This window comes from Oryza brachyantha, chromosome 5 (assembly GCF_000231095.2).
Source record: "Oryza brachyantha chromosome 5, ObraRS2, whole genome shotgun sequence".
NCBI lineage: Eukaryota > Viridiplantae > Streptophyta > Magnoliopsida > Poales > Poaceae > Oryza > Oryza brachyantha.
In genome coordinates, this window is record NC_023167.2 from 5727914 (window position 1) to 5750066 (window position 22153).

General features: G+C 41.5%; 1 protein-coding gene across 1 annotated transcript; it reads right to left on the reverse strand.

The window, feature by feature from the left end:
- Nucleotides 1–438: 438 nt before the first annotated feature.
- On the reverse strand, nucleotides 439–11289 carry LOC102709743 (disease resistance protein RGA5-like). Its single transcript, XM_015837033.2, has 12 exons — nucleotides 11204–11289; nucleotides 10270–11060; nucleotides 7456–9282; nucleotides 5859–5914; nucleotides 3587–3747; nucleotides 3211–3472; nucleotides 2685–2913; nucleotides 2407–2560; nucleotides 1915–2103; nucleotides 1276–1374; nucleotides 967–1152; nucleotides 439–799 (listed from the first exon to the last, which is right to left on the reverse strand). Exons 2-12 carry the CDS (start codon nucleotides 11031–11033, stop codon nucleotides 746–748), a joined length of 3981 nt encoding a protein of 1326 aa, XP_015692519.2. The 5' UTR covers nucleotides 11034–11060; nucleotides 11204–11289; the 3' UTR covers nucleotides 439–745.
- Between the last annotated feature and the right edge of the window lie 10864 nt (nucleotides 11290–22153).

A 22153-nucleotide genomic window follows, 5' to 3' on the forward strand; every position in this document is an offset into this window, starting at 1 on the left:
ATTTTCAATCTTAAGAGAGCAATATCTCATGTGTTTTATATTATTTTTCAAAACTGTTTTTATCACATTGGTTAAAAAAGTGTGATTTAAGAAACTAGATCCGTCATGACTATATTTTGATGTTGTTACTGTATTTTATAAGGCATGTTACTGTATTTTTACCTTCATGTTACTGTATTTTTCAGACAGACGCGAATTGACAAAGGTAGGGTGTGGAGAAAGGTTAAAGGATGGGTTTGACCGGCAGGAGAGAGATTTGACCAGGCTAGAAGACGGGTTTGGGCCTTTGAAAGAGGGTGGCAGAGGGTTTGAGCCTTATAAGGGCAGGAGGACATAAAATAGCTTATTCTAAGGGGTGTACATATTAGTTTTGCTATATATGTATATGTATATATACATATATATAAACACTTAAAGAATTAAAAACAAATGCTGAAAAATAACGTGGTTTATATATAAGCGAAACTATGCATGAACTTACTAGTTAGTGCTTCCATGTACTGTCATTTTCACAAAACATGGTTTATGATAAACAAGTTTCTATGTTTTTTAAGATTCAAACAAACACGCAATGTCATAATAACCACTTGACCCACAATCAGTGCTTATCTCTCTTTCTCTTCTCCTATCATTGATTCTGGTTCAGAGGACGCTTCCAAGAGACTAAAGTCCGATCATATCTTCCATGTGGACGCCAATTTCATCAGCATATCTTCTCCAAACAATCCATATATATATGACCAGTTTACCACATTGTCCCATTAACGTACCATAGAAACTCTAGAGGGTCAGGCTTGGTCTGCATGGGAAAAAGAGGAAAAAAAAAAGGAGAATCTCAATATAAAGTTTTTGCAAGGGGTTACTTATTTGATCTGCAAATTAAACAAGAGTTAACACATGCATAAATGCTCATAGATGCTTGTGTTTCATAATGAGGTTTAATCTTTGGCTTTAAGATTCACTCACCCTAAAACTGTCCCCAACAGCAGCACCCATGGCGTACCTATGCCCACATTCAAGATGGCCACTGTATGGAAATTTAATTGGATCAGCTACGCCTTTTGCGCAAATTGTCACCGTTTCAAGATGGTGAGGAGGCACATAGTTGTGGTGAGAAGTTCCTCCATTTCCAACCGACCCAACAATTCCATCCTTATGAGTGAAAATTAAGCCAATCAAACAAGAATCATACAAGAGAAGAAATGGCTTAATATATATTATTATAACGAACAATTAAGGAAGAATCTAATAAATTAGGAGTAAATTCTTTTGTACCTTTTCCTCTCCTCCATCTCCTCTTTCTTCTTCTTCTTCTTCTTCCACTATTTCCTTGTCTGAGAGGTCAACTTTCTTTTTACACCTATGCCTATAATCCTGAGAAAATATTCCTTTCAAAAAAAATAATCCTGAGAAAATAGCATCAACACCTCACAGACCACGGTTTGTATATATGCATGCTCAAAGGAAACAGGAAATTCAACTCCCAAATCAACTCTAAATTTAAGGTTGAAAATTCAAATTTGACTTATAAGCATAAGTAGGAGAGAAAAGATGAGGTTAGAAGAAAATTAAATTAATATTTGTAACAGATTATTCACTGGGTAATTGCTATGTACTTGATTATAGGAAAAAATTAAATATTTTGAGAAATATACTTAACAAGTATTATCTTAGAATAAATGGTCTAAATAATCATTACAAGGAAATTTTTCAGGAAAACGATTTTTATAGTCATGGAGCAAATAATCCGAGGTAATCATCCTAAATGCGACATAAAAAGGTTTATATAAATGGAAATTTTATATTACATTATACATTTCTCTGCTCACTACTATTTAAATCTACTTGCAAGAAACATAGAATTGCATCAGTGAAAGTAAGTCATGTTTAAGATCGAGTTTGAATTATAATTACCTGGGTTATATGAGCTACGTTACCATCTATTCCATTGAGTTCATGGAGGACATAGTCTATAGTAGGCCTCTCCACCAGGTTGGTCTCCACACATCTCAATGCAATGTTTATGCATGTCTTCATTTGTAGGATATCCTGTGATATACACATGGACGTAGCCTGCAGCCTTTTCTTCCATTTTTGGTGCACCTGCAAACTACAAAACATCTTTAAAACTAGCTAGAAATGCAGCACACTTAGACGGTAATGGATCCAACTATTTTGCTTACAAAATTTAAGTACTGAGTTTAAAATAGGGTTGAAACTAAAATTTAATAGAGTTTTGAGCCAAAGATATTTAAGAATTAAATATGGTGTTGTGAAAGAACCTAATGGCCTTGGCCCATTACCAATTCTAAGTACACTTGCACAAATCAAGACAAACACCGTGATCCTGAGAAAAATAATGCTGTTAGGAGGTACAGAAAGTGGAAACAAAATTTAATTTCTTACGAGTTCAATGAACTGTTGGGGTGATGGCATTTCCGCGTACAATGATAAACCCAATGGGCCTAACATTATGTCGATGATTATAACACCCAAACTGTATACATCAAACTTGTTTGAGATCTCGCCTTTCTGGATGTATTCTGGTGGCATGTATCCACTGCATGCATGCATGATATTTTGCAAATTAATTAAGTACGTGATTCATACATGTCAATATATAATAATTAACTAGAAAATTAAGGGAGTACTGGGACTGTCATGAGGTGTATATATCAACTTACACTTTTCCTACAAAGTTTTCTGTGACATTGCTTATTCTTGTACTAAAGAGTCTTGACATACCAAAATCTGCTATCTTTGGAACCATATTCTTGTCCAGCAAAATATTAGAAGGTCTTAAATCCAGGTGGTAGCTACAATCCTCGGATTTATTGTGAAGATAATCCAAACCTTCGCAAACTCCCTTAATTATTTTGTAACGCGTGGGCCAATCAAGACCACACATTTCATCTGTAGACGTAAACAAAGGTTATATATTGCTAGTCCTTTCAAATAGGAAAAAAATGTATCACTAGAAGTAATAAATTTCAGGAACAGTACATAAATCTCCTATTCAAAATCAAAACAATATATCGCATCTGTTTCATATTATAAAATAATTTTGTTCTGTCTAGCTAAATTCATCCATAGAACAATGAATATGTTTTATATATGTGTATTTTAAATCCAATAGTATAGATATAAATTTAGGAATAATAGAATACCTTACGATATAAAACGGATGTAATGACAATCACCGACGCGCACCTGAAAGATGATTTTTTAGGCTTCCACCCTGCAAATATTCGAAGCAAAGAGCTCTTTCCTCCATTTGAGCCAAAACGAACTCCCTATTTTGCTCCTCCACTTTATAATGTCTTGTTTTATAACCGTAGCCAACCAGTTGTACAATATTTTGATGCTGTACCCTCATAAGTTTATTAACTTCATTGATAAATTGCAGATGGGGAACTCCTGGAATGTGATACAGCTTCTTCACAGCAACCTCTTCCCCGTTATGCAGTGTCCCCTGCCAAAATGAAAAATACTCTTATCTTGGTAATTCATATAGTGCATGTTGCCTTGTTGTTAGTAGTATACCATCTCAAAAATACAGAAATACAAGTATTTGTGATATATATACCTTGTAAACCTCTCCATATCCACCAACACCAATCTTGCATTCCTCAGAAAAATTGTCAGTGATATCCTCTAAGAACTCGATTGTAACGACATCCCTTAACAGTGCACTTGGCTGGTGTAATTTGTTTTGCAAGATGTTACCTTTAGCTTCAGTACTTTCTTCTAGATCAACAAAAAAAATGTGTTTTTTTTCAGAAGGAAGTATATCATATATTCTTTTTACATTTGTATTAAATACGACAATAACACGTACGGTTGCTTCAGACTGATGGACATAATAACCAACAAACATATCCAAAAATATTGCACTTGCTTACCATGGTGCTTTTATTAGGTTTAGGTAAGGATTTCTGATCAGTGTGAAGCATTCGGATTTATGATCAGTGAGAAGCATTTATAGCATTTTATTCCCAAAAATATTGCTGAGGTCATACCACAATAGAGGGCTACAACTAGTGTCCATTCTGTTAATTGGTGGATCAGAAATATATGAACAGATTACTGCAAGTGAAAAATAATGAGGACACGCATATTTGGCTGTTGGCATTTCTTTGAGATGAATATCATTAAGATATTTATAAGATACACCCAAATTAATTTGGACCATTCTTGCATATTCCATCTAAATGCCTAGAGCAAACATGGTAATCTATATATTGTTGCCCTATAAATTTATATTTTAGCCATTTTTTAAAACTTATTGCATAACTAGACCCTTGAAAACACTTATTCTAAGAATTGATATTTTTCTCGATGGTAGCATCATTGGCACTAAGTGTAACACCCTATCCTATTTGAAGCCTGTTAATGGTATGAGTTTGGTCCATGTGGTCTAGAAGTGGAAGTGTAGTGGTGATTTAGTACCACCTTGAAAGTTTAGGTGGGTGAGGGTCTGCTTATAAGTCTTGGTGCTCCAACCATGGTATCCACAGGTTAATCATTTTATATAAGCGAGGATGAAAGTGTAAGCGGGATACCATGCGAACGTGGATCGCTTCAACGTGTAAAGCGGACTAATGGGGATTTTGGAGGCAGGGTGTTACACCAAGGCCAACATCTCGACACCAACATAGTTCGTGTTGACACCCTCGTCCCCAGTATATAAATGGTTTGCATCAATTACTATATTCTAGAATTGTAAAACATACATATTTTTGGGGGCATTTAACTTTTTGCCACTCTTAGAAATGGCATCTAACATATTTGCCTCTCGCTGTCTATGACATGTGGACCCTCATGTGTCTAGGATATGTGGGCCCAGTGGCAAATATGTTACCACCAATTTTAAGAGCGGCAAAAAGTTAATTATTCCCACATTTTCGACTTACCGCTAGAGTACTATTGTAATCGGCTCTCATTTAATTTTCTCCCATCTTACCCTAACACTGTCTAAAGTTTATTTTTCATCCCCACATAATTTAGCTTGTAAATAGAAAAGCGGTCACTTTTTTAGGACATATGGAGTAGCATATATTTTTTCTACCTAAAATCTGATGAAACCATTGGTTTTTGTGTGTTTTTCATAGATTTCTATATTACGGTTGCATGTATTTCCACTGTGGAAAAGTTGTTTTGGGAAATATAAATGTGATATTTCATACAAAAATGTAATAGGGTAAATGTGATAACATGCTGTTGACATGGATGCCTTAGGAGTTTGAACTAAGCTTAATAGTTGAACTTGCTCTCAAGTAATCAGGACTCGAGAGGATTATATCTGCATTCTAGATAGTTCTGTAACTGAACTTACCACCTTCTCAATAGAACTTCTTTTATGTGTTTCGTTATAAGCCTTCAATATTATGTTCCACAAATAGTAGAACAAGAATATTCTTTTGAACAACACCAATCAATTGTTAAATCTTTCTGTAGATTGGATAGCAGTCTAGAAATATTCTTATTCTATGAGAACTTTTTGTTAATGTGAAAAATTCTAACTATTTTATCATCTAGAATTAATGCGAGGACTTACTGGAGGGTCTCCAATTAGCATAAACAAACATACCAGTTTGACGAATATATTTGATTAGAAGAAAAGTTTCAATATTAGATGTAATACATAGGGAGAGAAACAGTCAAATTGAGTTAGAATTTCATAAAATTTCCAATTTTTGAGTTCGTATCCAGTAAAAAATTGGTTTTATTTTTGCCTCGTGTTTCGCTCATGGAATGCTCCTAAGAACTAGAAGAAGCTTGAATTGGCCGGGTAATAGAAATTGAAGCCAGATATAGTTGTCAAGTTGATCTGCAAACATGGTGATCCGAGGAATTACCTGACTTAGGCCAAGCTGAAATTTGAAATTTTGGCTGAAGGGAGACTTGAGAGATCCTGGCAACATAAGCACATTTGATTAGACAGTACTATATTAGTTAGGTGCAATCATGAAAGTGTCAGTTTAGGCACCAAAATTGGCAAGAAAACTAATGATTGTTTTCTTAATCTCGAAAGTGGGGGTGTCGTATAACATTTTCAAACCACAAAATCGAAATGAACTTATGCTAGGAGAATCAAGAAAGCCACTAATATGTTTTGTTAGTCTTTATTTCTTGCAAAAAAAATATCGTTCTAACTAATCGTAAAAACAAGTAAATGAATTTTGACTTTTTTAATCGGATAATTTCCACCCATCTACGGTTTGCAGGATTTTTTATGCTAATCTAGTATGCAGATTAAAAGTGTGAAATCATGTTCCCGAATAGGTATAATGCGCCATTTGAAAGCAGAAGAATGTTATTATATTTTAGAATGTCAAGCTGTGCAAAGGTAGAAGAAAGATGTTTTAAGGAAGATGAAAGAGCCACCCAAACAAGTGTTTTTTTTGGGGGGAATCTAGAATATATTAAGTAGGATCAATATCCTCCATCACTAGCTGTGATATGAGGTTACAAGAATTGTCTCTCCAAAATATAGAAATATTCTGAGTCATAGCATAATTGGCGAGCTCATGGCTCACTCTATTCTGACGAAAACCAATTGAAAAAACATTTTTTATGTTTTTGACGAAAACCAATTGAAAAACGCAAAATTTTGAGATTTTGATGTGGGACAAAAGTAGATTCCAAGTGAAAATTATAAAAGGTTTTTGATTAAAGCAGTAAATTTGATCAAAATTTAATCACAATTTGTCCAAACTTGATCGTAATTACTAATTTGGCATGAACTGTCAACAAAAGAAACATTGAATTTGGACTATCGTAACTCGGACACTTAATTGAAACATTGAACCCTGGTAACAAAAGAAATAATGTTTTATTTTTGGTTGCTTGTGTGTAATGTGGCAATTACTTCCTTTCACTAGTAAATTAGCTATTGGGCAATGCACATCAGTATTTATTTTTGTATTGTTTAAAAAAGGAGTTACAATATTGGCAAGTGTACTGTTTCTTGCAATAATGTCATTGCTTTCAGTTTAAGCATTTTAAGCAGAAAAACGTTATCAAGAAGTAGAAGTTAATTGATGTAGTTTGTATGGGAGAGTGAGGTAATAAGAGGTTTCAAGTTGTATACTACAAACCATATTATCTTTTCAACTATCATAAATCAATTTTCTGTATATAGTACTCCCTCCGTTTTTTTATTTGACGTCGTTGACTTTTAGATCTATATTTTACCGTTCGTTTTTTCAAAAAAATTATATAATTATTAATTATTTTTTTGTTATGATTTGATTTATTACTAAAGGAATTTTAAGAATGACTTATAATGTTGAATATTTGCACACAAATTTTGAATAAGACAAATAAGAAAAATGAGGGAGTATATATTGTAGCCCCTTCACACTTTTGAACTTATAAAATCAATATGTGTTAATGATAAAAGAAAAAAGAAAAACAATGTTTGCAATAGTAGTCAGGATGAAGAATGAATACCCAGTGAAGTCAGTGCATTCGCGCGAAGCCAAGCTGTGTTTCTCTGAAGGGCGGCAACACTCTTCGTCGACCTGCTCTACTCTTGTAACGTGGAACCTGAACGCAAGACGATCCAGATTCAGACCGTCGGCAACGGCGCGACAGAGCGCGTGCTCGGCAGCGCTCCTGTCAGCCTCCTCGGCACCACTCGCTGCCCCGATCTCCGCGGCGATCTCCTCGAGGCTCGCGAGGTGCTGAACGCCGGCGAGCATGCCGCCGTGCGTCTCCCCACCGTGGGCGTTGAACCCTACCTTGAGCGTCGTCAGGTTGGGCATCGCCCCTCTCTGAAAGCCCAGCGACAGCACGCCGCACGTGTACTCGAACGACCTTAGCACCGGGAAGGCCCCCCCTCTGAAGCTGATGCTTGTGACTCGCCGGACATGCAGGGAGAGGCTTGTGAGTGCTGGTAACCCTGCGAGCACATCCACATCTTCCTCCCTCTGCAGCTCTCTGACAGCGATCTTCAGAGTGCAGAGCTCACAGAGCTGCCGAATCCATTCGGGGAGCCTTGAGCCGACGCAGACCGGCGGCAGCAGCTCGAATGTCTGTAGGAGGACAGGGAGAGCCATGCCTGAATCCGAATCCGGATGTAGCGTCAGATATCTGTGGTTGCTGTCCATGGCGGACGGGTTTCTCTTCTCCCTTCCAAGGCGCAGGTGCAGCAATCTTGGAGCGAAGGCAACATCTGACGGAACGGCATGCAATCCTGCATCTATTTCCATTGTTTCCAAGTGTTCAGGGCAGTTCATCTGGTCTGGTAGTTTCACAGGGACGTTACACCTGACCTGCAAGTATACCAGCCTGAAGAGTTCAGAGATTGCTGTGAGGTCGAACCACCGGTCTCTGCCATCGCCCCAGGCATGAAGTATTGCCACTCGAAGAAGCTTGAAGTCCCTGATGCAAGGGATGCATTTCAAGAGACCCATGAAGCTAAGTGTTCGAACTTGTGACAGCCTGGTGCTTGGTATGGTAGCTGCATATGTCGCGCTGCCAAAGTGGAGTGACAGCCGACGAACCTTGTCATACAAATCTAGTTTTCCGTGAGAATAGTTCACTACAGTGATGAAATTATCTTCTATGCACTTGCATGTGATAAGATCAAGTATCATGTGGGGCACCACATAGAACAACACCTTGTCATTGTACTTGACGTCAATAGGTTGGATCATGCCCAGACTGACAAGCTCATCAAAATAGTTCCGGCCAACTTGCATGGCATTTTTTCCTTCTTTTGCAGAGACAAAACCTTCAGCTGCCCATTGGTTCACCAAATCCTCTTTTGAGATCATATAGTTCTCCGGATATATTCTAGGGTACATCAGACATGTCTTTAAATAACGAGGAAGACAGCTATAACAATGCCTCAGTACTTCTCTGAGTATCTCTTCAGAAGTTGGTTTCGCTCTCAAACTTTTATGTAAAAACCGCTGTAGGTGTAACCACTGCTCTCGTGTTTCTGGCCGACTTGGTACAAGACTGGTTAAGCTGATAATGGTGAGTGGTAAACCGCCACATTTTCTGGTAATCTCTTCTAAGATGTCATTGAATTGTTGGGGACATTCTTTTCCAGGGCCAAAAACCCTATCAGCAAATAGTTTTTTGGAGAGATCTGCACTGAGAGGCTTCACATTGACAATATGTTGAGGTTCGTAATTGCAGCAACCCAGAGCAACATCCTCAATTGTGGTTGTTATTATTATTCGGCTGCCACAGTTGTCCATGGGGAAAGCATGACTAACAACATCCCACACTGCTACATCCCACAAGTCATCGACTATAATGAAGTATCTGGCAAATAATTTTGTGCATATTAATCATGTGCTTTCTACAGCACATATCAAAAGAGGAATTAAATAAAATGGTAAAAATATTAAATACTGTAAGTTTTATATTTTAAAGAAAGAGATTGCAAGTATAATACTCCTACAACTTCTCTGAGGTCATAGTAAACATATAACTTTTCCCATGCTAACAATTGAAAAACTATATTCCGACTACAAGTGTTGGATTCGGCAGTGATAATATCTGCAGCATGAAAATATTTAAATAAAATATATTACCATGATTTGGATTAAGAAGAAGTTGTCTTGAGAGTTGTGCCAAAAGATCACAGTTTATTTATTTCATCTCTACCAAAATATCAAGGTCTAGTTCAAATATAAAATTCACATTCAAAATCCTTTGAAATTCCTTCATCCTTCAAAAATGGAAATACCCTCAAAATCCACCACCAAATCTTCCTGCTAGGATTTTTTATCATACATTTGTTTTTGGAACGATAAGAACACGTATGCACAAGTTTTATCCATAAATTATTTTTTAATAGCTAATATGCTGTTTTGTTTATAGTTTTGATAAGCAAAATGATGATGCTATAAATTTTTATTTTAAAATTAGTATTAATCTATATAATGAATGCATATTTCAAACTGCATAAGATCAAACCGCATGAGAAAATTTCAAATATGACATTGAAATAATTGGAGGTCTTTTTCTTCAATCTTATAAAATTTCAAGTAGTTTGTAGTGCATAGATACCAGTTTTAATTGATATTTAATATATTTAATTGCAATTAAATTGGTCCCTATATCAAAACATTGCTCATATAATTTTCACATAAGAATGCTAATTTTGTATCTATTGATACGGTTACATTTCCTTATAATAAATATATCGTGATAGAATAATGATCGACGAAGAAGGCATAGGCATTGGGACATAATAACACACAGAGTGCATGACATAATTAAGGGGCACATAAATAAAAGAAAAACCTCTTATCTCGTAAATGATTGCTGATGCTGTCAACGAGTTTGTGCACGTCGCAAGCATCGATCGGTTGGTGTGGAGAAGAGACCTGTGAGAGTATATTTCTGAGAATCCCCCTCATATCAGGTTTCCTAGCCGTCTGCACGAAAGCCCTGTGCTCGAACTGTCCTCCATGTTTGTGCCACGCTTTCTGAACAAGCGTGCTCTTGCCAGCTCCTGCTTCACCAACAACGGACACCACCTTGAGCTGCTGCTCTCCGTCGGTCAGCAACCTCCCAAGTTCGTCCATGCCGACAGGCTCAGTGCTAGCAGCAGCTCCAGTCCATGCCCGATGGCTAGTCGTCGTCGTCGTCGCCGTCACCTTGGCTGGGCTCTGTACGCATCCGAGGCTGTACCTGATGAACTGATCCTGCGCCTCGTCCAGGCAACGCCTGAATGATTTCAGTCTTGCGATTTGCCTGTCAGTCCGGTCATCTGTACTGTCGGTAGAGGCGTAGTCGTGGGTGAAGCTGTCGACCCAGTCGTCCATGTCCAGGGACAGCTCACGCAAGTTCTTCATCCAGTGACCCGCAGCCCTGGGAGGGTCCTGCACCTCCGAGAGCTTCAGAAGATGTTCTTGCATGGAGCTTAGATCGGCTCGAAGTTGTTCGATCTGATCCTTCACTCTACACCACCATGGATCCCAATTCTTGGAATGAGTGATCTTCTCGAGCTTTGCCAGAAGGGAGACCATGGCCCCCAAGGAATTAGCACTAACAGGAGCTTCCATGACTCTCTTATCCGTATAGTGAATCACCTGAGCAAAAACTATATATGTAGTAAAGTATTGTTTATCTGAGCTACTGCTATATATGTGCCAGGAAGCTAGAACTTAATAGCGGGAAGAACAGCACCGATATTTCTCGAATTGAACACGGAGGAGGGGAGGTTAGTACATACCCCAAATCCAAGGTGCGCAAGAACGTACTCTTCTATGCTTAGTGGACTCGCAAAAGAAAAAAAATGTTTTGTTGAATTTAGAGATGCTTAGTAGACGCGCAAGTTAAAACAATTGGAGTAACACCCACACAGAAGCGAAAGATATAGACATCGAATAGGATAACCGGAGCTGCTTTGTGTTAATTTGTTGCTCAAGTCTTGGTGCTCCCACCTTTTCATTTTTCTCAACTTCTATCTCTGTCTGCACCTAACCTATCTTCACAAGGAATATGTATATATATCTCTTAGACTAATCTATACTATTATAAAAAACGGTAACGATTCTACTGAAAATTTCTTCCATCTGTGCTGACGTCATCCTACGTCATGATGACGTCAACATCAGCAGCAACAACCTCAACGATACTTTGGTCTTTCCTTTCTCCCGTGCGACAAAGCCTTGCCCTTAGGTCAGGAGGAGAAGCAGCAAAGCCGTGGCCCTTGGGTCAGCAGCAGCAGCAGCGGCAGCAACGCTCGTGGGTGAGCAGCAGCGGCAGCAGCAACGCGTGGTCATTTTTTGTCGTCAGCAGCAGCAGAGACGATGTCGTATTCCGTCCAAACTCCTGCAGCACCGTGCGTGGCGCGTGGGTCAGCAACAGCAACACATCATCTCCCCTGTAGACTCTTGATCGGATTCTTTCTCCAAGACTGATTCGATTCCAATTTTAAATAATCTCCCTTTAAATATGTAACATCTCGCAAAAAATATCAAAACAAATTATTGCAAAAAAGCCGCTCGTCCTTTTCAACCCGCCACTTAGCACAATATAATTGTTCCGGAGGAGAAAGGGTTAGGAGACAAAAAAAAACAAGCCTCCCTCCGAGCTGCGAGCTGTAAGTTATCTATTAGTTGTATTTACTATCTTTTCTTTATAATTTTTTACTTCCGATTTGTATTTGTATAAGGGTGTGTTTAGTTTGCAAAACCAAAAATTTTTGTGGTAACATCGAACGTTTGGCCGGATGTTGAAAGCAGTTTTTAGAACGAATGAAAAAACGAATTTCATGGCTCGCCTGGAAACCGCGAGACGAATCTTTTGAGCCTAATTAATCTGTCATTAGTACATGTGGATTACTATAGCACTTATGTCTAATCGTGCACTAATTAGGCTCAAAAATGAACTACAATGAAACATCCAAAGTAAATTCTACATTTAAAGTTAAAAAGATCGAATTTTGGTTTATAAACATAAGAAAACAAAAGGATGAGAGAATAGACGCAGACGTTCACATATACGTCTGTTTTCTTAGATAGTTCACTAGGTAAGGATTTCTCCACATGAATTTCAATTACTATGGGATATTTTTAATCGGCCACCAGGGTGAAGGTTTCTTCGCCTGAATTTCAATTACTTATGGAGTACCTAAAGCCAAGATACATGGTTTTAGATATAATTACAGTAGATTGAAGTGATAGAAGGATGATAGTTTACATGTTGAACATAGAAATGTTATTACACACGAATGGAAGTAACAAAAATTTCAAAAAACAAAAAAGTACTAATACAATGCATGTACCGACCGAAGATTACAACACATAATATAAAGACTTACATGTATAACCATTTAAGAAGTCATTTGAGACAAACAAATTTTAAATGATATTCATATAATTTTATATTATAAAAATGCAGTCGTCCTACTCTCTCCCCCAGCCCTGTCCCACCCAAATTGGCAAATTGGTACTTTTCACAAACTTATTGCGAAACTAGACCCTGCAAAAAAATATAGCTAAAATGCAGTCGTTATACTTTTCACAAACTATAACTACAGTCGGTCGCTAGCGCCAGTGTGACTGGCGCTGAACACGTGCCCAGTAGCGGTGCCCAGTAGCACTAGGTATTCTGACGCTGATGTTGTGCCATCGTGAAACCGAGTCGGGCGACAATCCAACGTGGCATCGACCTCAGCGCCAGCTATTTGGCGTTGAAATATGGGGACTTAGCCACTCTGGCAAACCAGAGCTAAGTACTGGTCCTCGAAAAGGGAAAGGGCAAGACATGAGGTGGCCAGCTCAGCGCGGCGCTGATCTGGCTGACATTAGGCTCCCATGGGCATGTCAGCGCTAATTCGTGTGGCGCTATATGAGCTCATGCAGGCAACATATACCTCCATTTTTTTTAAATCCATACATACAGCTACATACATTCATATCAGTTAATTAAAATACAGTCAGCCATAGAATCTATCCATACATATACACACATTGAACTCAATTCATCCAAATATATACAGCCATTCATTTAAATCCACCGAAATATGCATCCAGCCATTTGATAAAAAAAAAAAAGCATCCAGCCATCAAGACAATCATCCATCCATCCATCCATTTCAGTCAATCAGCCAACAATGTGAGCTCAATTTATCCAAATATATACAACCTTCATTTAAATCCATCGAGATATGCATCCAGCCATCAAGACAATCATCCATCCATCCATCCATTTCAGTCAATCAGCCAAGACAATCCATACCCAGCCACCCATCCATAACCATATGCAGAGCACACAGACATTAGAACGAGAAAATGGACATTAAGCCATTCTCAAAATACAGTTTTACTGGAATACCATCCTAAAATAGCGATTTGTTAAAATATCAATTTGGACCACACGCACACTGCTACTTTGTCATTTTCTCCCTTTTAGCCATTTTTCATTCCATTTTTAAAAATGTAGAGGATGAGGAGACAATTTTGCCCCCCGCCTCAACCGGTGTCGGAGCCCCGTTCGCTGGCGTGGTCGGCTATGGCTGCGGTAGAGGAGGAACCACCTCCGGCTGAGTTCGTGTTCCCGATCTTGGATGCACTCATGGCCGATCATGTGATCCTTCTGTCGGGGTCGATGCACGAGCGCGCCTGCCTCCATGCTGGGATATGGTCTGCCTCCGACGCGATGATACCCAACGCGGCGCTCAAGGCAGCGATTGGTACCTGGTGCGCGCGCTCCGGGAGGGCGGTGCCGCTACCGCTGCCGCCGTCGACTGAGGCTGCTCGGGTAGCCGTGCTCCGCGCGATGCCGCCGGATGCGGTGAAGTCTGTGAGGACTCGGCGTGCGGCGCTGGCGAGCTCTTCGAATTCGTCCTACTTGTCGCCGACATGCGCTCTGCACGCCGCAGATTCTCGCCGTGCTCCGCAGCGTGCTGCTTATCCCGCGCCACGCCAGCGCTCATGTTGACGCGACCGCCGCGTTGGTCAACCTCACCCTCAAGCCAGCGAACAAGGTGCGCATCGTCCGTGCGGGCCGTGCCGCCGCTCGTCGAGGTGCACGTCACCACCGGAGGCCCGAGAGCACGTGGCCGGCGCAGGCGTAGAAATGGTGATTTATTATTCCAAAATTGTCATGTTAGCTATGTGCCTGTGTTGATAGTTTACCGAGACAACACACTGCCTGCAGTTTCTAGCACAACTCTGTTGATGTATAGATGAGTAGATATTTGAGCAGTGTTGCGGGATGATGCATTTGGTGATGATAGGTTAGGATTGTAATTGAATCAGTATTTCGAGATTATGCATTTGGTGAGTATATATGGATTGTCATGTGAGACCTTGGATTTTTTTTCTTGTTGAGCGTGCAACTTTTCGTGTCGGACGGGCTCATGTCGCTCCGCCGCCGGCAGCGTGAGCTCGGGTCCTCGTCGTCCGGCAATACGACCGAGTTCTCCGAATACGAGCTCGAGCCGAAGGTGCAAAATCGTCTCCCATCTCTATATTTTCAAAATGGAATAAAAAATAGCTAAAAGACAGAAAATGGCAAAATAGCAGTTTGTGTGTGGCCCAAATTGACATTTTAGCAAATCGCTATTTCGGGATGGCATTCCAGCGAAACCGTGTTTTGGAAATGGCTTAATGTCCATTTTCTCCATTAGAACACAGGTTCGTCCATCCATCATCAATCTCAAGGTCTTAAACATAAAATATCAGCCCCATAGCACTAAACACAAAAGATGCTAATATGTATCCGTCCATCAATCCGTCACTACTGCTTACCTCCTTCTACCCCTAGTTCGAGGCACATACGGAGTGTACCTCCAGTCCTAGGCAGGAGCTCACCTGCGACGTGGTCGAGAAGGGCCTCCGTGCGACGAAGGCCCGGCCTGTGACGACGACCTTGCTTGTGACGGATCTAGGGCATCCTCCAACTGAGATCTCCCAAGCTCGACGTCGTCATGTTCTCCCTCATCGACATCATCATTGTCGTCTTGCTTGTCCTCCTTGTTGGGCTCATCGTAATCCTCTCCCTTTGCATCTGCTTCCTCTTCATCGTCTCCTTGTTCATCCCCCTGGCGTTGCGGTGGTTTGACAGCATCATTGGTCCTACAATCGAGCCATTCATGTTGCCATCTTACGACATCGTTATCGTAGACTCTGTAATGGATATTCATCAAAGAATACATCATATGAAGCACAACACATGAGGTCAAAATTGTGCAATTGGTTGAAAAGATGTGCTAATTATTTTTAAGAATTTCACAAAGACCACAAAGGTTATCTTTTCGACGAGATTAATTAATCCGTTTGCATATGACAACTTCATATAGTAGTGTCGAGTTGTTTTGCTCTAGTACCTGCAGTGCACTGCGCAGGGTGCTGCTCTCTCCTTCCGACCCTAGAGCTGTTCCAAGCGCCACTCCCGCTTTGTTCATGGTCCTCAGAAGCTCTCTTGCCAACATGTTCGACATAAAGTTAGTACAAACGTATTATACGCGATTCCAACATTTTGTGTGAAATGATTTATATACTAACCATTCTATCACAGACAGGGCCTGTCTCGACAGTAGAACCTACGAGGGTGCGAGTATCATACTCGTTCTGCTCTTCAACATCTTCAGGGTCGTCCGCTATGTCTGCTAACATCCAAGCCGAACAAAGAAAAAGACGGTACATTCTCTCAAGCCAAACCAAGTAGGCATCAAAGTCTGGCCTGTTGTGTTGGGCATGATCCGGGACTCCGTTGGCTTTGAGTTTGTCCCATATGGCGATCCGATCTTGATGGTAGTACGCCCAATCGGTGACCTTATCGTTTTGACGATCCACCCTACACGAGGTACGTAAATATTAGTGAAACATTTATCGTCAATTGATTGTGTTGACCTGGCTTCACGTACTTGTGAAGGTGGATACTCATCGAGAAACGCTAAGGTATCCTTTGACGCTGAACTGTCACATTACGTGATGGCAAAGCTAGAACTCCACTGCGTAGAAACAAACCAGGGGACAAATGCAACCATTGTAGATCAGCTTCAATTTGGCACGTGGGGTTGATGTCGAGATCAACCACCTCTTGTGCTTCATATGGCAGCCACACCACCTGCAAAAAACATAACAAGATGCATATGAAACATCTATATTTTTATATAGGTACAATAGACATCACTAAGACTCACATGCTCAGGCTGGAGGTAGTCCATCTCGCTTGTGTAGTGGTAGCAGGCCAAATTCCTACGGTCGACTACCGGTGATGGGCACACAGACTCCCACAAGAAGGCGACGGTGAGTCATCGGTCAGGAACCTAGTAGGGCTAAACTGGATGCGTCCTCCATGTGGGATGACCTACAGGTAGGTGCATCCACATCCAAATATGTAGGTCAATAAACATGTTAGGACTAAGAATTATGTAACACAACAAAAGTGTCAAGGAATTATTGATGCCACACACCTGGAGCACCCAAACACACCCTGCAAGGTTTGCGTCTACGCTTGTTCTTCGACACGCATCACAAAGCTGCCTATACAGCCAAGATAGCGCCGTGGACCCTAGCTGAACATACCCGCCTCGTCCAGCCACATCCACGAAGCCATATCGCCACCGGAGTCAGGGAACAGAATACTCCAAAAAGTGTATAGCACAGGCTCTGCATTAACCCCAACAATGTCCTCGTTCGCTCCCTCAGGACACTGCGAGAAGTTGGCACGCAACCAACTGAGTGGAACGCCAGAGGTCTTCGTCAACCTCTGACCATCAGGTGCAACTGGAGGCTCAACACTGAGGTACTCCACCACTCTCTGCCTCTAGTGCCATGAAGCCGTGTCACCCGTGATTGCCTGGCCCCATATAGGAAGAGCCAGGATCATCACCACGTCCTCTAGTGTGACCATCAACTCTCCGCTGGGTAGGTGAAAGGTATGGGTCTCTGGGCGCCACTGGTCGACCAGAGAAATCAGAGCTGCAGCGTTGTATAGAGGCATGGGCCTCTGCGCCATGGTGACGAAAGGCAACAACTTTGCTCGCCACAGGTACGAGATGTACCGGTCGTCGAACGGGATGCGAGCTGTGTGACCTCTGACTCAAAGGGTCTTCAGGGCCTGCATCAATAGATGAAAGTAATTACGAAATGTTAGAGAAAACCATGAAGTTCCCATGTACTGTAAACAAAAATCAATAAATCAAGTATTATATCGATGTTCATGTTTGTCAACGATTTGGATGTCGGCAATATATATGGGGTGGCTAGCGAGGCATAAAGATCGATGGTTAGGATGAAGCCACAGGGTTACCCAGGTTCAGGCTCTCGACTAGCGAGATAATACGCTACTCCTGCTTGGTGATTGTATTGGATTGTGGACAGATCAACTAGAATATAGCCAATCTGAATATGCCGTCTGTCTGGCCCTCCCCATGAGGGGTGCCGCTATCCCCCTTATATAGTGGGGATAGGGCTTACAGATAGAGTCCTAATCTAATAAGACTAAGATCTATCCTAACTGTGCCATGGTTCCCCAGACATACAGCCTTCGGCGATATTCTGCCCGTGGGGTAGGTTATGCCAACTGGCTTAACCGTTACAGCCGAGTAGGACTCATAAGATTAGGAGTCTATCTGTAAGCCCTATCCCCCACTATATAAGGGGGATAGGGGCACCCCTCATGGGGAGGGCCAGATAGACGGCATATTCAAATTGGCTATGTTCTAGTTGATCTACCCACAATCCAATACAATCGCCAAGCAGAAGTAGGGTATTATCACGCTAGTCGAGAGCCTGAACCTGGGTAACCCTGTTTCTTCATCCTAACTATCGATCTTTACGCCTCGCTAGCCACCCCATATATATTGCCGACATCCAAATCGTCGACACACAATTTCATAAAAAATTCTATGCTGGAACAGATGAGCTGAGACTTACATATTTAATTCTGGTTAAGCAGCAGAAAGATGAATCGGCTATGAAATATATACAAAGATTTCGTAATGTTCGCAGCCGATGCTATGGTTGGAGCTTGAATGACAAACATATGGCAGAGCTTGCATTCGAAGGACTATTAGAATCTATCAAAGACAAATTCTTTTGCCACGAGTTTTCAAGCTTGGCGCATTTGATTCAAACGGTGTCAGTTCATGAAAGCCGATTACAAGAGGCAGAAGAAGAAAAATTTTGGGTCGGCAGAGCCGGAGCAGAAAAGATAATTTTGAAGCATGAGTTCTCATGCTTCAAAACTGGGGGCTTGTGTTAACACCAAAATTTGGTAAATTTCCTTATTGGATTCTTATTGGATTCGAATATGGAAAGGTGCAATAACCGAAAGAAATTTTATCCGGAAGAGTTCGAATTCAACAGGGAATCATGAAGACCAAGACATGGCAACATAAATTTATCTATTAATTAGAGTTAGTTAGGATTTTTGATTTATCTTTAGGGGAGTTAGAGTCCGATCGGGATTTGTTTGTTTTCTTTTTATCTATTAGAAATCGTGTCGTATTTGGTAGGAATTAGAGATAGAGTCCAAATAGACTTTGTTATTTCTTTTTATCTGTTAGGAGTCTCATGTTGTGTCCAACATGGACTACTATCCACCCGAGGGTATAAATATGTATGCCCAGGGTCATTATAAATCATCTACATCACAGATCAATCAAATTTCGGTGCATCACCACCCCTCTTCATCGATGTTTCAACTCTGGTGGAACTTAGCACCTGACGTGGGGCTGCATCGTATCGATCTCCGACGGAGGGGGTAAGTCCTACGTTCTGCCGACCAAGGTAATCATATCGGCTAGATTAGAACTGTCTCGGTTCGGTCTGATCTTCTAATTTGGTTGTGCGATTGTTAGTTATCGTATCAGTTTCAGCTTAGATCGCTTTCGTGTTTTGAGTTGATCTGGTCGACCACTTTGGGCGATCTACGTTGGTTTGATATTTGCTATTTGACATATTCAATCTAGTATTGTCTCGGTTCGGTCCGATCCAGTAGATTGTGTTTATCAGATGGTTTGTATCTGATCAATGTATTTGGCTCATTGTTTTATCGAAGTACCAGTCGATAAGTTATCAGTCATCGATCCATTGGCTTGATAGCAATCTAGATCTGTTTAGTATCTAGCCTCACATTGCTAGGTGTAATCTTGAATCGTCTCGATTTGGTCCGATCTTCTATGATTATTCTTAGTAATCTAGGCTAGATATTTTATAGATCTTGGTTGTTTGTTCGCCATCTATAGCCGATGATTTTTGCCAATCTACATGCTTATCATATTTACATGAATAGAGTAGCCGATCGTCTTACTGTGTTATTTTTATACCAATCGGCTTGATTTAGTTAGATCGATAGTGTTGCATCGACTTATGTGAATTACAGGCAAATTGGATTTAGCCGATTGCAGCAAAGCATTCATTATTTATTTTTTATCCAAGTCTATTTCTATCAAGTTTCCAGCCGATCCTTGCTTTCAACAGCCGATTGTCTTGCCTAACGGCTAAACGCTGCTACATTAACATTCGATCAGCTGGATATTTGGTTACCTATCGGCTCGATAGCCGATCGACTTATTTTATTCTTCATTTTGTTAGTTGTAGGATCAAATTGACTGGCACTCCCGCGCAATCTAAGAATTTAGGTCCTGCACTGGAGCGTTCTAAGAAATGACTCCCATGCCTTTCTATGTGATACGTCGGATCATATTTCTGACGTCAACACGTCGGACCCCGTCACCGTGCGTCCTGCCATCTCGCCGTCATCGTTGACGTCTTCCCGCAGCCGGTGAGCTCCCCTGTCCCCTCGTTTCCCATTTTCCTCATATAGTCACCGACGTGTTGGCCCCGCGCCATCGCCGGGTATCCCCACCGCTCGTCGCCGTCGCCGTCCCTCCGCCGTTGCCGTTGCCGCCCCTCTGCCGTCATCGTCGCCTCCATGACGCTGTCCTCGAGTCGCCGCTAGTCGCGCCCAAGCATGCCCGCACCACTGGTCGTCCTCGTCGCCGCGCCGCTCCTTTCCCCTCTCGGCGACGCACTGTGCTGCCTCCTCCCGCGTCGTCGCTCGTCACCGTCGTTGTGCCGCCGTTGCCACCGGTTGCCACCACCATCGGGCCACCGCCACCTCACCGCCGGCCTCCCAACCTGAGCTGGCCGTTGCCGCCGGTCACCTCCCTTCCCTCTCCCCTGTACTCTCTCTCTGGCCAGCGGGGCTCACCCGCCAGCTGGCCTCTCTCGACCCCCCCTCTCTCTCCCTCTCTGGGCCCATAGGTCAGCCACCCGCCCCCCTTTCTCTCTCTCCTCGGGTCCCACCCGTCAGCCCCTCCTCCCTTCCCCTCTCACCGATAGGTGGGGACCACCTATCGGCGCAGCCTCCCTCCTTTCGGGCTAACGTCAGCAGGACTCATTATTGCGCAATAACTCAATTAATGTTTTCCTGTTTAGTTGAAAAACCTAGAAAACTTCTAAAATTCATAACTAATTCATCTAGTCTCCGTTTTAGTGCATTCAAATTTCATTAAATGCAGAAAAATGCGAAGAATCCATTAACAATAATTTCTTTTGCTGTTCCAGTACAGTTTGTGCCTTTTTATTTATTTTTGTGCTTTGTCGCTTAGATTCGGACCCCGTCGAAGTGCCGGTTTACTTCGAGATCGTCGTAGAGATCCCTCTTGAGGCTGAGAAAGGCAAGTGGCACTCCTTTTGACCATATTGATCCAATTTACTGTAAAATTCCCGCTTTATTCATTCAAACATGCATTATTTACTTAAAGTATTTACCGTACTTTACTTTATGTTATTTTTCGGGTTTAACCTATTATTATTATGTCGTTGTTTACCCATTCAATATTCTTTTTATACCTGGGGTAATTGAAGTAGAATTAGGTCTAGACCATGCTTAGTCCTGCTTAGAACAAGTAGCACATGGGAACCTTTAATCACTGTTAGACTAATTTTACTTGTTAATGATTCATTACCCGGTCAGGGTTAATTCCAACTAAAATATAGATAATGGTGGGCTGTGGGTGCATGGTTTTGAGAGTCGGACCCATGACAATTAAGGACCGCTTCACGGGAAACCTTGGAAGTATTTTAGTCCTAGCCACAAGCCGAGTATGAGCAAGGTGGGATTTGAAGCGTAGCTTCGAACTATTTGACGTACCAAGGCAAGGATGTGCGTGATGGAGTATGGACGGGACATCGTGATGTAACGATGGTCTCTGCTGCTTCTAGATTCACCAAGGCACAAGAGCGGACTGCCCGACTTGGTGTAAAGGAGAGGGTGAAACCTGAAGTGTGGTGCTGCGATTAAATAGAGAGGGTTATGTGACGGGTCCTATCATGGTATACTTTCCGGTGTGCCATGGTGGCACATCGGTGCACGTTCAAGTGCAGGGGAGCTGTGTCTTGTGGGTATAGTAGTACACCTCTGATCAAAGTAAATCTATCTAAATAGTCGTGCCCATGGTCATGGGCGGACTCCCAGATTCACTGTGATTAGTTGAACCTTTAATAACCTAAGTAAACTGACTTCCACTTGGGACTACTGCAACGTGGTCTAACATTGAGTAGTGGTTGGGCTTGTTGCAACGTGATGTAACGTTGAACATTGTGGAGATGTTTGTTTAAATGCTTTACATGTTTATTTAAATCCTATTATTATGTTTAAACCTCTGTTTTGCTTAATTGCTGCTTTGGTGCAACTAACCCTAGCCTATTCCTTG